Source organism: Pholis gunnellus (assembly GCF_910591455.1).
Source record: "Pholis gunnellus genome assembly, chromosome: 22".
NCBI lineage: Eukaryota > Metazoa > Chordata > Actinopteri > Perciformes > Pholidae > Pholis > Pholis gunnellus.
Genome location: NC_136549.1, coordinates 17,008,927 through 17,022,792, shown reverse-complemented (window position 1 = coordinate 17,022,792; position 13,866 = coordinate 17,008,927). Strand labels below are relative to the sequence as shown.

Sequence of the window (13,866 nt, the reverse complement as noted above, 5' to 3'; positions counted from 1 at the left end):
AGATCTGGAACACTTCAGTCCGTGAAATATTCTTTGTATAATGTTCTGTTTCTCAGCCGGTCGTCTCTGACTGACCTGAGTTTCCTTAATAACCTCGAACTAGACGTCTAACATTAGCAGCTTTGGTGCACATGTTCATGTTATTATGTTGCTCTACTGTGTTGGTTGTGTGTCTCTTCTTTATTTGATTGTGCAGCACTTTGATCAACTGCTTTTGTTTTTAAATGTGCTCAATAATTAAATAAAGTAAATAAATAAAGTGCTCATGGTTCTATAACGTGTCCTCAGTTCATATCATATGAAAAGTTACTCCTTATTTATTCTGTTTTCCTACAAAAGTCCAGCAACACGTGTTATTTTCAGTTCGTTACATGAAAACAGTCTTTTCAAAATAAACTTCCGTGTTCACAGGAAACAACTTAGTCAGTTTTAGACAAAAAACAACTTAGTTAGGTTTAGACAACAAAACTACTTAGTTAGGTTTAGACAACAAAACTACTTAGTTAGGTTTAGACAACAAAACTACTTAGTATTACCTGTATTAAATTGTATTAATGATTAAATGTTAAAAATGCTGTACAATCATGACTTGAAGCTAGTTATCTGTATCACTGTGTATTTGTGCAACTGGTGAAGATTACTTTCTAAACGTTCATCACATAATTTTCCTCTAAATTGCATCGTTTTCAGTCATGAATTGGAGCCAAACAGCTGTGAGAAAAACACAATGTTAATGTTGACACATTTTTGGCTCAGAGGAGTCTTTGTTTCCTCTGGTTTCTCTCCACCGACTGCACAAAATCACACCATCTCTACAAATCACTGTTTACTTTGAACGCAACATACTGAAACATTTTTTTAGTTTTGGCCGTTAATGAGCTTCCACACTGACTGAATCCCAAAGAGAAATACGTTTTACATTATTTATATTTATATATAGAACTCTCTTTAAACTGTAGGTTTAAACACACAACATACAAATTAATTTACACACACACACACACACACAATGTAGTGATGTCAGATGAATAGTGCTGAGGTGCGTTCAGGGCCTCGGGCTGAAGATAGAACCTCAACCATCCATCAACCTGACTCATATAATTACTACACACACACACACACACACACACACACACACACAGCCTGTCATATTCCTGTGTTTTCTCCACTTGTCTCAAAGAAAACAACCAATTTCCTCTTAACGTTTCAATTTAGCTTAAAGCTGTCTCTCTCTCTCTCTCTCTCTCTCTCTCTCTCTCTCTCTCTCTCTCTCTCTCTCTCTCTCTCTCTCTCTCTCTCTCTCTCTCTCTCTCTCTCTCTCATTGGCTGAGGATTACATGCTGGTTATTGATTGGTCATTGACTGATGTGTCACAGGTCAGAAACATTAAGACAAACACCATGAAGTTAAATTTTAACAGCAGCTTTCTGTAAATCAGATGTTTTAAACGATTGAGACTCAAAAACAGGAAATGTATGTTTTATATTTGCTGGTTTCACTTTGAGCTCCAGATCACAATACGGTCTACTGCACGATGTTAAATCACAGGTGTGTGTGTGTGTGTGTGTGTGTGTGTGTGTGTGTGTGTGTGTGGATGTTTTAAAGTCTGCTGTTCTCTGTGTTTCATCTAACTCCTCCTCCTCCTCTGAAGAGGAAGAAGAAGAAGAAGAAGAAGACTAAACATAAATGCGTCAGAGTTCATTTTTAGGTCTCACATGATGATGTCATTATAAAAGAGGTATTTTAATAATTGTGTGATTTTCCTGTTTAATCTGGTTTGTGTTTTCATTCTCTAATATATTCACTAAGATAAGAAGTGAATCATCTGATATCTGCGACATCTGCTTTCTTGTAATTTACAAATGAATGATGTCATTTCGGCTCAATGTTTGATTTAATGACGTCTCATAATCTCAAGATATGAAGCCAGCGTTTCAATCAAGTGTTGCCAGAACAACATAACTTAATTATCTCTGAGTTTTATTGTGAAACATGTCAACGTACCGAGAACACACAATGTTTTTAATCGACTCTCTTTCTGTCCTCTTCAGCATCATCATCATCATCTCCGTCCATCATGAAGGAGGCTGGTGCTTAGTTTAAAACACGAGACGCTTTCAAACTTTCCTCTCCATGTGGAAAAATATGTTTGCTTTGCACTGCAGAGGCTTACAACTGTGTCTGTGTGTGTGTGTGTGTGTGTGTGTGTGTGTGTGTGTGTGTGTGTGTGTGTGTGTGTGTGTGTGTGTTGACAGTGGATTAGTTCTTTCTCTGACAGCAGCGAAACAAAGAAGCACAGAAAATGTCACACCGTCTCCTCCTATCTGCTCCTCTCCTCTCCCGTTCTCTCTTCCTCCTCCCCCCTTTTTCCTCACCTTCCTTTCCTCTCCCTCCTCCCTCCTCCCTTATCTGTTTCCTTCCTAATCCTCCTTTCTTCTCTTCTCTCTCGCAGGCCGATTTCAATATGAATGAAAGTTGAGCTGATTTTCCTCAAGGCGAAGCACACGCTTACAAACAAACACACACACACACACACACACACACACACACACACACACACACACACACACACACACACACACACACACACACACACACACACGGTAAATATTCATTTGCATTTTTTAGTCTCTGCAAACTGAATTAATTCAATTTCTGTTCGACTTCGTTCACACAGATGCCAAAACTGGGCTCACTATATCTGTGTGTGTGTGTGTGTGTGAGAGTGTGTGTGTGTGTGTGTGTGTGTGAGAGTGTGTGTGTGAGTGTGTAAGTGTGTGTTGCAGTTTGAATTAAACATAGGTGGGGGGGTCAGATTGAGCTTTCAGGGCCTGAATACGAGCTCATATAATGAGAGCATCCTCTGCTTTTGTTTCTGTCCGACAACATTGTGAGTATTGTGCCATTTCACCATGGCAACAGCGACTCCTGCACTCTGATTGGACTCTGAGGATTTTGCATAATTTCATATTCGATGTCGGAACATTTCCATAACTTTGTGAGAGAAGCAGCGGAGACAATGAAGGATGGATTCTGAGAGCAACAGCAGTTACAGTCCGCTTCTCTCAGCCCCGTCGTTATTAAACGGTATTAGAACGTGGTTCATGGTCCCCAGAGGATGAATTCAACGTAACGTTGTTGATCTTCTGACTTCTCATCTAGCACCACCTTCAGGTCAACGTGTTCACTTTGGTTCAACAGAACTAACGACATTACCCATCAGCCTCAGCTGCTCTTTGTGTTCAGTGCTAATTAGCTAACGTTAGCATTTAATCACGTTAGCCTGAAGCTTTGTTTATACTCACGTTTGGCATCGTGTAGCTACGAGCTACGAGAACGCACGGAGGTGTTAACGCTCAACGTGAATTGTGGTTGTTGATGTTTGGCATCGGGCCAGTGGAACGCTTGGAAGTCCGAAATCGGACGTTTCAACAGGGAACATTCGGACCTCCGAGATGTCTTGAACGCAGCTTCAAAGCTACTGAAATGAGCATTTTTTATGATAACGAAATAGGAAACCACAAATAAAGGAGTGAAACGTGCTCCGACTCCAAAAACAAACAAACAAACAAAACAGCAACATCTGTATTCCCCAAAAACATGGTGCTCCGTGGTAACGCGTCGAGGGGCGGGGCTTAGCCGAGGGGCGGGGCTTAGCGAAGGGTCGATTGTGACGGACAGGAGCAGCTGATCTGCATTTGATTGAAGGTGTTTATAAAAGCTGCTCTAAAATAAACTTTGTTAAAGTAATAAAATAGTATAAAATATATATATATATATATATATATATATATATATATATATATATATATATATATATTAAGTGATTCTGGTGTAACTGTGGTGAAGCTGTTACCATGGCAGCTGTGGATTTAACTTGTTATCAGGAAGTGAATTACAGTTTCCTCTGTGTGTGTGTGTGTGTGTGTGTGTGTTATCTAAAATAGGATTCCTCTGAACAGACATTTAGAATAATAACCTACACACTGCAGCTGTTAAACTCCTTATTTCCTTCTATACCTCCTCTTCCTTTCTTTCTCCGATCCCTCATTTACTTTATCTTTCCTCTTGTTCTTTCATCCTCCTCTTCCTCTCTTCCTTCCTGTCTTTTTGCTCTGCCTTCCTCCTCATCCCTGTTTCCTCTTTTATTTATTTACCTTCTCACCTTTCCTCCCCCTCCTTCCTTACCTTTCCCTTTTTTTTGCTACCTGTCTGTTTTTCTTCTTTTTGTTTTTATTTTCTACTTCCATCCTCACTCTCCTCTTTATCTCCTTCCTTCCTTCCTTCCATCCTTATCCTTTCTCTCCTCCCTCACTCCTCTAACCTTTCCTTCTGTGTTTTATTTCCTTCCTTTTTTCTTCGACTAATCAGAGTTTAGTGTGAATGGCGACAGCGTCTTCCTATAAAGTCAGCGGGATAGGTGTGTGTGTGTGTATATATATATATATATATATAAAGACATAATTCATGTGTGCACAAATGTTGCTGCATAACAGGAACAACCAGCTAAAATGATGAAGAGTAGCGATGAATACTGATGTGGACTGAAGATGATCGATTAAACAACAACAAGCGATCAGCTGATGAATGTCGCACTAAATGTCTGATTATCAATCTATTCATTTCCTCTTGAATCCCTTTTTATTGGTCACCTTCCTCTTCCTATCCTACCAATCCGTCTTTCCTTTTATTCTTCCTTCCTCACCGGTGTCCTTCCTCCTTTTCTTTATTGCTACCTTCCTCTTCCTCTTATTTCTCCTCCTCCTCACGCAGCTGCTCCTCCTCTTGGTTATAAACTCACCATTTTGCCAGAAAACGACAGATTCAATTTGGTTTGTCTCTTTCTCATTCACAAAGCAACAAACTGCTCCGGCTCTCTCTCTATCATCTCTTTAGCCCATTTCTCTCTCTGTCACATTCTTTCCGAGTCCCATTAATCCACACACACACACACACACACACGCACACACACAGTAAACTCAGTGTGTATCCAGGGAGTGGGATTTCCCATGATGCCGTGGGGAAAAGAGTGGAGTCATTCATCACTGAGGGATGTCTCACACACACACACACACACACACACACACACACACACACACACACACACACACACACACACACACACACACACACACACACACACACACACACACACACACACACACACACACACACACACACACACACACACACACAGAGCTCTGGAGGTTGCTGGTTTGAATCCCGCTCCTGACATTCTGCTCAGTCTTCTTCCTCTCTGGATTTAAACTAATAAAAATCAACGATATATTTTAGAAAAATGGGCCACCTGACATGTTCAAAGTGCAAACTACTTCACCAACTCTTCCTCTGTTGTCAACAGAGTTCATAGTCCTCAATGATCACCAACGGACAGTCATACCTTTGTGCATTCAAGAATAGCATCAAAGTGATTATTACAATTATTATTACAGGAATACTAGTTTTGGTATCTGGAGGGTTTGTGTGTTTCTCCTGCAGCTGGCAGGCTGAGCGCCGGCTGGGGGGGATGAGACTATCACAGAAAGTCATTTCCAGCAGAGACGTTGGAGAGTGAGGGCCTGACATCTGCATGTGTCATTGTTCGTAAATTTGACAAATTGAACTTCTTGAAATTTTCACAAATTCAACACATTGTGTTGTGTGTTTGTGTGTCAGCAAGAAAACAACGTCAATAGAAAGTCAATCAGGATCCTCTTTCATGATCGACACACAAATTAAATGCATCCGTGCAACTCTGCAGTGGTCAGAGCTGGAGACGTATATTCAATACTTAGACAGCAAACACAAACACAGGACTTCCAACCATGAGACCGCACGTCCCGGAGGGTTGGGAAGTGAAGCGTTGAAAGTAACTAAGTGGTTTTGTTGCCTTAACTGTACATAGTTACAGTATTTCAAGCACAACAATGACGTTTTTCTGAAACTTCATTGAGTGGTTTTGTTGCTTTAACCTGACTTTTTCCTTGTGCCAAAGATTGTATTGACGGAAAAAGAAGTCGTGCCGAGCGACACGAAAAAACCCAGTTCATGCGTTGCATTTCGTGACTATTTCACAAACTGCCCTGAGACTGTTTGATACTAAACGAGCAGGAGAACCAGAGAGAAGAAGAAGATTGCTGCTTGATGCAAATATGGTTTGAAATGAGAATTATTGGCATGAATGGCAACAAAGTTCTTCATCTACATAAATTAGAAACTTGCAAAGATAAATGGGGACGCAATTACAAGAAGAAAAAACCCAACAATAAAATTGTCAGAGAGTATGACAATAAAGCTTTTTTAAATCTTGAAACCTTTAGGATGTCATTAAAAGTCTCATAAGGTCTTTATATAATTTCCTCGTGTGACTTCCATTTCGTATGAATCTTCGGTCACAAACATTCGTTTGGCTTCTCATTACTTTTCCTTTAATTAGCTACAAAGTGGTGGATTGAAAGAGACTGCGTCACACACAAGGTTAACCATTTTAATATCCTCCATCCCAAAAACACAGGAAACCACAGCAGTGCAAACAGGAAGTAGCATTAAACCCGTCTCTGCCACTTCCTGTTTCCGTCGCATTTTGGTCCCAAGTCGACATCATCATCATTATGATCATAATCATCATGAACGCCATCTTCATCTCCGTCAACATCTTTAGAATCACATTTTAATTTTTAATATCATATTTGTATGTTTTACAGTGTTTATTTTACATGTGTGCTTTACGTCTGTAAACCAAATTTCCCTGACAGGACAATAAAGGTTCGAAATGCACTGGATAATTAGCATAATAATAATAATGCTAATTAGCATTGTCACATCATCAACAATTAGCATCACTGACTCGGTCGTCATCATCAGATCCATCATCGCCCTGATCATAATCATAATCATTTCAATTATCATAATTGTAATCATCTTGACTGGCACAGCAGTCATTATCGTCACCACCATCATTATCATCATCTTCATCACACACACACACACACACATCACTGGACACACAGTGTATAGAAGCAGGCAGGCCCATTAATTCATATATGGCTCAATTATTAACACCAAAAGCCGGATCTAACAAAAGAGGAATAACTTCAAAAAGTCTGTTCAACAGAACGGAGGTTCAACTCACCAGACTTCATTGTGATTTTATTCATTTTAAGTCTTTTTCAAAATTCTTAAAAGTCACGTCTCCAAAGGTTTTGCTTTACTTTGGAGTTGACCCCACAGGTTTATTCCTCCGGGGCTTTTTGTGTTCGTTATTTCCAAGACTCTGGAGTCTGTCAGTATCATTTCAAACGTTGAGGTGTAAAGCAGTCCAAAATCCATCACGCTGTGAAACCAGACTTGTAGAATCCGTAGCACTGCTGTTCTGATCAGCAAACCTTCGGTCACACAGAAGGATTTGTTGCACTGAAGACGCCGTCATTCCGTCAAATCGGTCAAACTGTGGAGTTATCAGTCAGTATGGCTGTGGAGTCCGTCTCATCTTAGAATCTATCGCACTGCAGACGTCAAGCTGTTTATATCCGTAGAATCCTTTTCATAGAACGATGTTTTCTATTGAAGAATCCATCACACTAACATTCAAAGCCTCGAAAAAAGTCCAAATTTCATGCTGCTCTGCTGACTTTTCACTTAACACTGTTAAAATCCACCATGCTGCAGAGTCCGTCCTCCTTAAAGATCTCCTCACTATGTCCAATCTGCCACCGATGATAAGTTTGAATCATCAGCTTCATTTAAAAACACCACATCATCTGCATATAGAGACACTCAGCATAAACATCAATTGTCTCGTCACCACTTTGAATCATTCTGAGGGACAAACAAAAAGATTGTTTGAAAGCTAAAAATAAATACATCCTAGTCTTTGTTGTCACTTAAGTTTCTGTGTAGCAGCTGAGAACGATGTGCTTCATCCGACAACTTTATGGTTTTTGTGCTTTATGAAACCAATGAGATGTTATTTGGTCAACGTTCTAATCTCCAAAAGGTTGTCATAGCAGCTGTGTTATAGACCCCTAACTCCTTGCGAGAAACATTCTTTGCACTTTCTCATCCATCGGTCAGTTTCTTTCTGCCATTTCACTGTTAAAATTAATGCTTTTTAGTTTCATAACTTCCCATAATTTAAGTTACTACAAGGAGAACTGGTTATAGAATTGTCTCAATGAGATATTGGTTCTTCTGACTGTAATGCTCTTTGTATGTTTTCTTTCAAACATGAATTATTATTTTGTATTTCAATAATCAGGTTTGAACCTTTCACATGTTTAATTCATCGGTCAGTTCTGGTTGAGGGTTGTCAAAAATGTATATTCCAAGTTTGTCGATCCAACTACATTTCTAAATATTGAAAGATTCAGTCTCCATTGCACCTTTGCTACATCCCATCATGGCTTGTATGTGAGAACTATTTTTGGCCTTTATAGTTTGTCTTCACTTTAAGCTTTTTTTAACGGTTTTCCAGCTCTGGTGGTTCAAACACAAAACAGACCACAGCATCACTACTGGCTCCACATACAGCGCTCTCTGTGGTTTCGAGCAAAGTTTTCAAGTTATTACAAACTTTTCATATTCGAGGTACACTGCTGGAGCTTTTGATCCTGAAAAAACACAAAGCTGCTTTTTAAATTCAAGCTGAAGCAGTTTGAATGCTGTGGTAAGTTAATGAGTCCCCCGAGTGCTGTGATCAGAGGACACCAAGTCCATGTTGGGTTAATTACATGTTCAATGACCGACATGCAGCTGACTGCTGATTAATCTGCCTTTTAATGTCGGCTGGTTTAATGTAGCAAACACAGGAAGGTCCGATTCAAACTGTTCTGGGTCTCTGGTTAGTGAGGAAATTGGACCGGAGCCAAGAGGCTCTAACTTATGGCATCCAACTAATTTAAGGTCGCATCACAACTTCCAACCTGTGTGTTAATTAAGAAGGTTCCACAACATTCTAATGATGTATTGATGTGTTAAGTTTGTAGTTTACACAAAACTGCCTGAAAACAAAGTTTTGTTTTTTGTTAATAAGCGACCATACCAACGCATGTCATATTTTATTTTGCTAATTTCAAAACATTTCTGATCGTATTTGTGGGCTTAATGTATTGGAAACTAAATCTTTATCAGATAAACAAGGGTGTGGGAATGTGTGTGGGCATTTAACAGGATTTAACTTTTTGTTGTACCGAAATGTTTGTAATGTTGAAGTTTCATAAGTTGTTGGTCAGATCATCCGTTGCTGGCTGCTGTTGTTCATCAGACAGTAGATTCTTCTCTCTGATCAAACACCGATGGATGGTCAATGCCCCTCGCACCAAGCTTTCATCTAACGTCAATGTAAACTCATCTGCGTCATTATTAGACTTCTGTATAAAGAGCGAGAAAGTCCGCTTCGGTGGATTTAAATGAACAACAGGACTTTAACCCAGGACACCACTGTTCATGTTATCTTAGTTTTGTCACGTAACTTGTGTACTTAGGTAATGCCAGTTACACAACAAACATACTTGTTTTATGTAACAATCATACTTATATGCAACCAAACCACAATCTTGTCCCAAGCCCAACCTCGAGTAGTCTTGTTGCGCCAGTAAACCTAAAACTAAGTAATTCTACCTTGGAGACTTTTGCAATGAGGGGAAAACTGGGACGCTGTCCCGGATAAACTGACACTAGAAGGGTACCTGGAGGGTCATAGTTTGGGCCACAGACCAAGCGTTGAGTTGGAGGTGTGAATGTCTTGGGGGCAATTTAGTCATTGGGGAGTTTTGAGGCGAGTTGGTAGCTAACAATTACTGAACCAGTGACTGCTAGCTAGTTTTGAAAAAATAAATAATACATCTGAAATAAAGAGTTTGTAAACAATTTTCTTTAAAAGAAAAACCAGTAGAGAAACCAGCTGAATAACCAGTCAAGTCAATCTCCTTCATTCACTTATTTTTCTTCATTCTAATTAACTGCATCTGTAAGCTAGCAGTGCGTTAGCAGCCACTCTGCAGTTGCGTCACTCTAGCTAGCTGGTGTAGCGTTAGCCGAGGACGGAGCTCAGAGGTTTGCGAAGCCACTGGAAGAACTGCCGCCGGTGGAGGCGGTGCCAGCGTACGTTGCCTTCGACGATCTCCAGCGCCCGCGGCATAGCAGGCCCCGCCCCCACACCGCTGGACTGGATGAACTCCTTCAACTGAGGAGAGAAAGGATGGGAAAAAGAGAGACAGATGGGGAAATATTTGGGGGAAGGAGTAAGTAGGAATGGTAAGACAAGTTATGAGGAGAGAAGGAAGGAAGGAAGGAAAAAAAGATGATAGAAAAGTTATTGGAATATTGGAAACCCCTCTGTGAAAAGAAAGACAGAAATTTTGCAGCACCCAAGAGGCTAAAAAGGTAAATATACCGCACAACATCATAGGGGTTGAACATCGACAACATACTGATGATGTAAGGACCCTAAAAACTATATGACTCAGATTACTGTACTGATCATGTTTTTTTTGTCATCATGATTGTCATCATTTGTCTGGTCTCCAAACTTCATCAAAACACATGCTAGAAGTGATACAGGAAAAACACAAGAACCTGTATGAGACCAGAGTTCTGTCCTTCAACAGCTGATACTGAATATCTCTTAAGTTCTTCAAAGCATCGGCGCATCTCCCAGATCACGACTTTGAAAACTCACCGATAGCAATAGTGGGTGTTAGATATTCATAGTCTTCTGTACTGCAGCTAAAACACAGATGTATTTAAGAAGTGGATGTAGTCACAGTGACGTCACTCATTGGTTTGTGGACTACGTTTTGAAGCCTACAGTTTGGTATTCTGGTCGTCGCCATCTTGGTTTTTGGCCGCCGCCATCCCTCTCGAGAGGGTGGAGCTACGACAAAATACTAATGCATTTTGCTACTTTTATACAATTAAGACTTCTTTTTGCTAACCAGAGGAGTCGCCCCCTGATGGCAAACTGAAAGAATGAACTTTAAGGCAGTTCTGCATTGGCTTTTCAGACCCAGAGGTTGCTGCTATATCCCTAAAATAAACAAACAACTTTGGTAGTACATTGCCACTGAACAATACAGAGTGCATACATATTTTGAGGTAACTTTAACTACTACTCCCAAGGTCCATTTTGGCAAGAAACCACTGAGCTAAAAAGCCTGTGACGTACTCCGCCAACGGCAAGTGAACGCTAAAGATGGCAGTGTTTCACCGAAAACGGAAAATAAGCTGCAGATGAAATCAATTGACTTTTAAATTATGGTTCAATCTGGCACCAACTGAGACAACAAGCATTTGAATTTGCTTCCCTTTTCTCCAAGGCAACGAATGGCGACCGAGGCTCATGGGTATTGTAGTATTTAGACGTGATTTCTCAGAATAGATTATAATTAAATGAAATAATTCACTGATGGCCATAAACCTATTGCTTAGGTATTGCAAGTTTCTGTGTGAAGTAACAAAGCAAAAATACTTTTCTGGAACCAACTCTCGCACCAACCTCCCACTCCTTAACCATCAACGATAAAAACATCTGTAAAGGTCGTCTCTACAAACCAATTATTACAACACACAATAATGCTTGTTGTTAGAAGTCATGTGACGTACTGTAAAGAGCAACAAAGTCCACGTAGGGAGGAGGTCAACGGAGTCAAAGAAACACTCTGACTTTCACCCAAGATGACAAGAGATAATATTAATATGTATGTTTCTTGATGTTTTATTACATCTTTTAATGGCAGTTAAACAGAAACTTTCCAGCCAGAAAATGGTAGCTATGAAAGCTAAACAGTCTTTTGAAAAGAAGGTGAATAATTAAAAGAGAAACTTATTTTTAAAGGTTCATAACGGAAGGTAAAATGTCCAGCATGAAAGGACGAGGAATCAAAGTGAAACTTTTAAAGGACGGTAATTAAATGGAAAGTTTTACAGCATGAAGTGAAGTATTAAAGAGAAAACGTTGAACCGTTGGAAGTTAGAGAACGAATGTGATTTTCAAAGTTAAGGACCGAAGAGGAAAGTTGGTGTTGTTCAGAGTTTGACGGATTCACTGGAGCGCAGGAGGAAATCCATCCCTTCAACTCCCTTTAATACGGCTCATATCGTTAACTCCTCTGCTCTCCTTTACGTTCACTTTCCACTCTTCCATCTCTTCTCTTCCTTCTCCTACACTTTCAGTTTCTGCTCTGTAACTTTGACCTTCCATCTGTGACTCTCCCCCAAGACACATTTTTCAAATTTGCTCTGTGGGTGGATTTCTTTAAAAACATTTTCCAAAAAAATCAAAATATAAGGCTCATGATTATTTTTATTTCAGGCAGTTTTTGTACTGAGGGGTCTCGTTTTAATTTATGGTGATTCCTTTCAGAGGCAGACACTATGAAGCCCACGCTGAGGCTGCTTGTTGTTACCATACCAACAGGAGTGGTAGAGATCTCAAACAAAATGGTTTCATCACGATAAAATACAACGAAGAGACAGGTTTTATATTCACAAACACCCACAACCCTTTTTGTCTGCACATATGAATATGACATCCTACTTGTTCCTCCTGCTTTCATTTTATTTCTCCTTTTGTAAAAGCATTGTGGGAGTTTTCATTAAAACCACTATAATAAAATATGAAAAGATACGTGTCGTAGATTAGAAATGATTCACAATAACATCATTGCTGCTGAATTCTCTGATGACTTTATGTTTGTCTGGAGAACACGTTGATGATTCATTTGCAGCTGAAGTCTCTAAAAGCCACCACAGTGTGCAAAAGGTTGACACCCTTTCAGACCCCATTAAAGCATTAATAGCTACATTTCGGGGTCACTAAATGTCTTTTAAAAGCTTACTAATGCCGAGCAGTTTTCATTATTCAAAGTGCTAAAACATTTATTCACAAATATGAATAGTGACTGCAAGAGAGGTTACGCAAAGCGAGTCTGTCTCAATGTCTGTTTATGGACATAATTGGACACACTTTGGACAACTTGAATCCAGTGCTTCATGGATATCGGGGGAGACGGGACCCCCGTCGCACACTGGTACAGATACATCAATACAGACTCAACATCTGGTTCTTGGTCACCTCTCTTAAGTTCTTTAAAACATCTGTGAGTCCTTTATAAAGACAGATGTGAACCTTCTTATCCAATCAAGTGTGTTTACCAAAGGATGGACCCCATGGATCGAGGTTGTAACCACACTATTCTATTACTGCTACTATAACTATTCTAATATACCCACCTGCTGTTATTAGTAGTTATTTATTATTTCTTTATTGTTGTTCTGACATTATTGGTGTTATTCCTACTATTATATGGATTGACTATGTTGTGGTTTTATGAGTTTATTAGTTTCTCTCCCTCTGAGTTCCCCATTAAAGCTTGTTTTTCAGATGGGAGGGTCCTAGGACAGCCCTCTGAGGCAAATTTGTGATACTCGGCTAAACAAATAACATTTAATTGATTTTAAATTGAATAAAAACATTATCAAGACATTAGGGACATTGTCCATTTGATATTTCCGTTCTTTTTTCTTTGTAATAAATGTAATAAAGAAATCCTGTTTTCTCTCTTTATGGGGTAAAGCGTGTAGATTGAAATCTTTTCTGAATGCTTCCCCTTATCTTTTAATTGTATCTGTGCAGGTCGTTATGGTGAAGCAGGTGGTCAGCAGGAGGAAACTGGACCCTTTTACCTGTAAATCAGACCTCAATAACAAGTGTGAGTGTGTATTTACCTCGTTGAGCTCTCGCTCGGTGTTCAGGAACTCCGTCACTCCGCCGATGAGCTTCGAGTTCATGAACAACGTTTCGCCGTAGCTGAACGAAGACGGCGAGCGTTAGTATTACAATACACTTCACTTCACAGTACAGCAAGT

The 13,866-nt window shown here is 39.7% G+C and overlaps 1 protein-coding gene across 1 annotated transcript in view; it reads right to left on the bottom strand.

Moving 5' to 3' along the window:
- Window positions 1-10,030: 10,030 nt before the first annotated feature.
- trhde.1 (thyrotropin releasing hormone degrading enzyme, tandem duplicate 1) overlaps window positions 10,031-13,866 on the bottom strand; it is a gene marked incomplete at both ends in the record, with an annotated part of 105,570 nt that continues 101,734 nt past the window's right edge. The window contains 2 exons of the mRNA XM_079183592.1: window positions 10,031-10,183; window positions 13,726-13,807. Of these exons, the coding sequence (XP_079039718.1) occupies window positions 10,031-10,183; window positions 13,726-13,807 (235 nt within the window). The remainder of the gene's footprint in view (window positions 10,184-13,725; window positions 13,808-13,866) is intronic.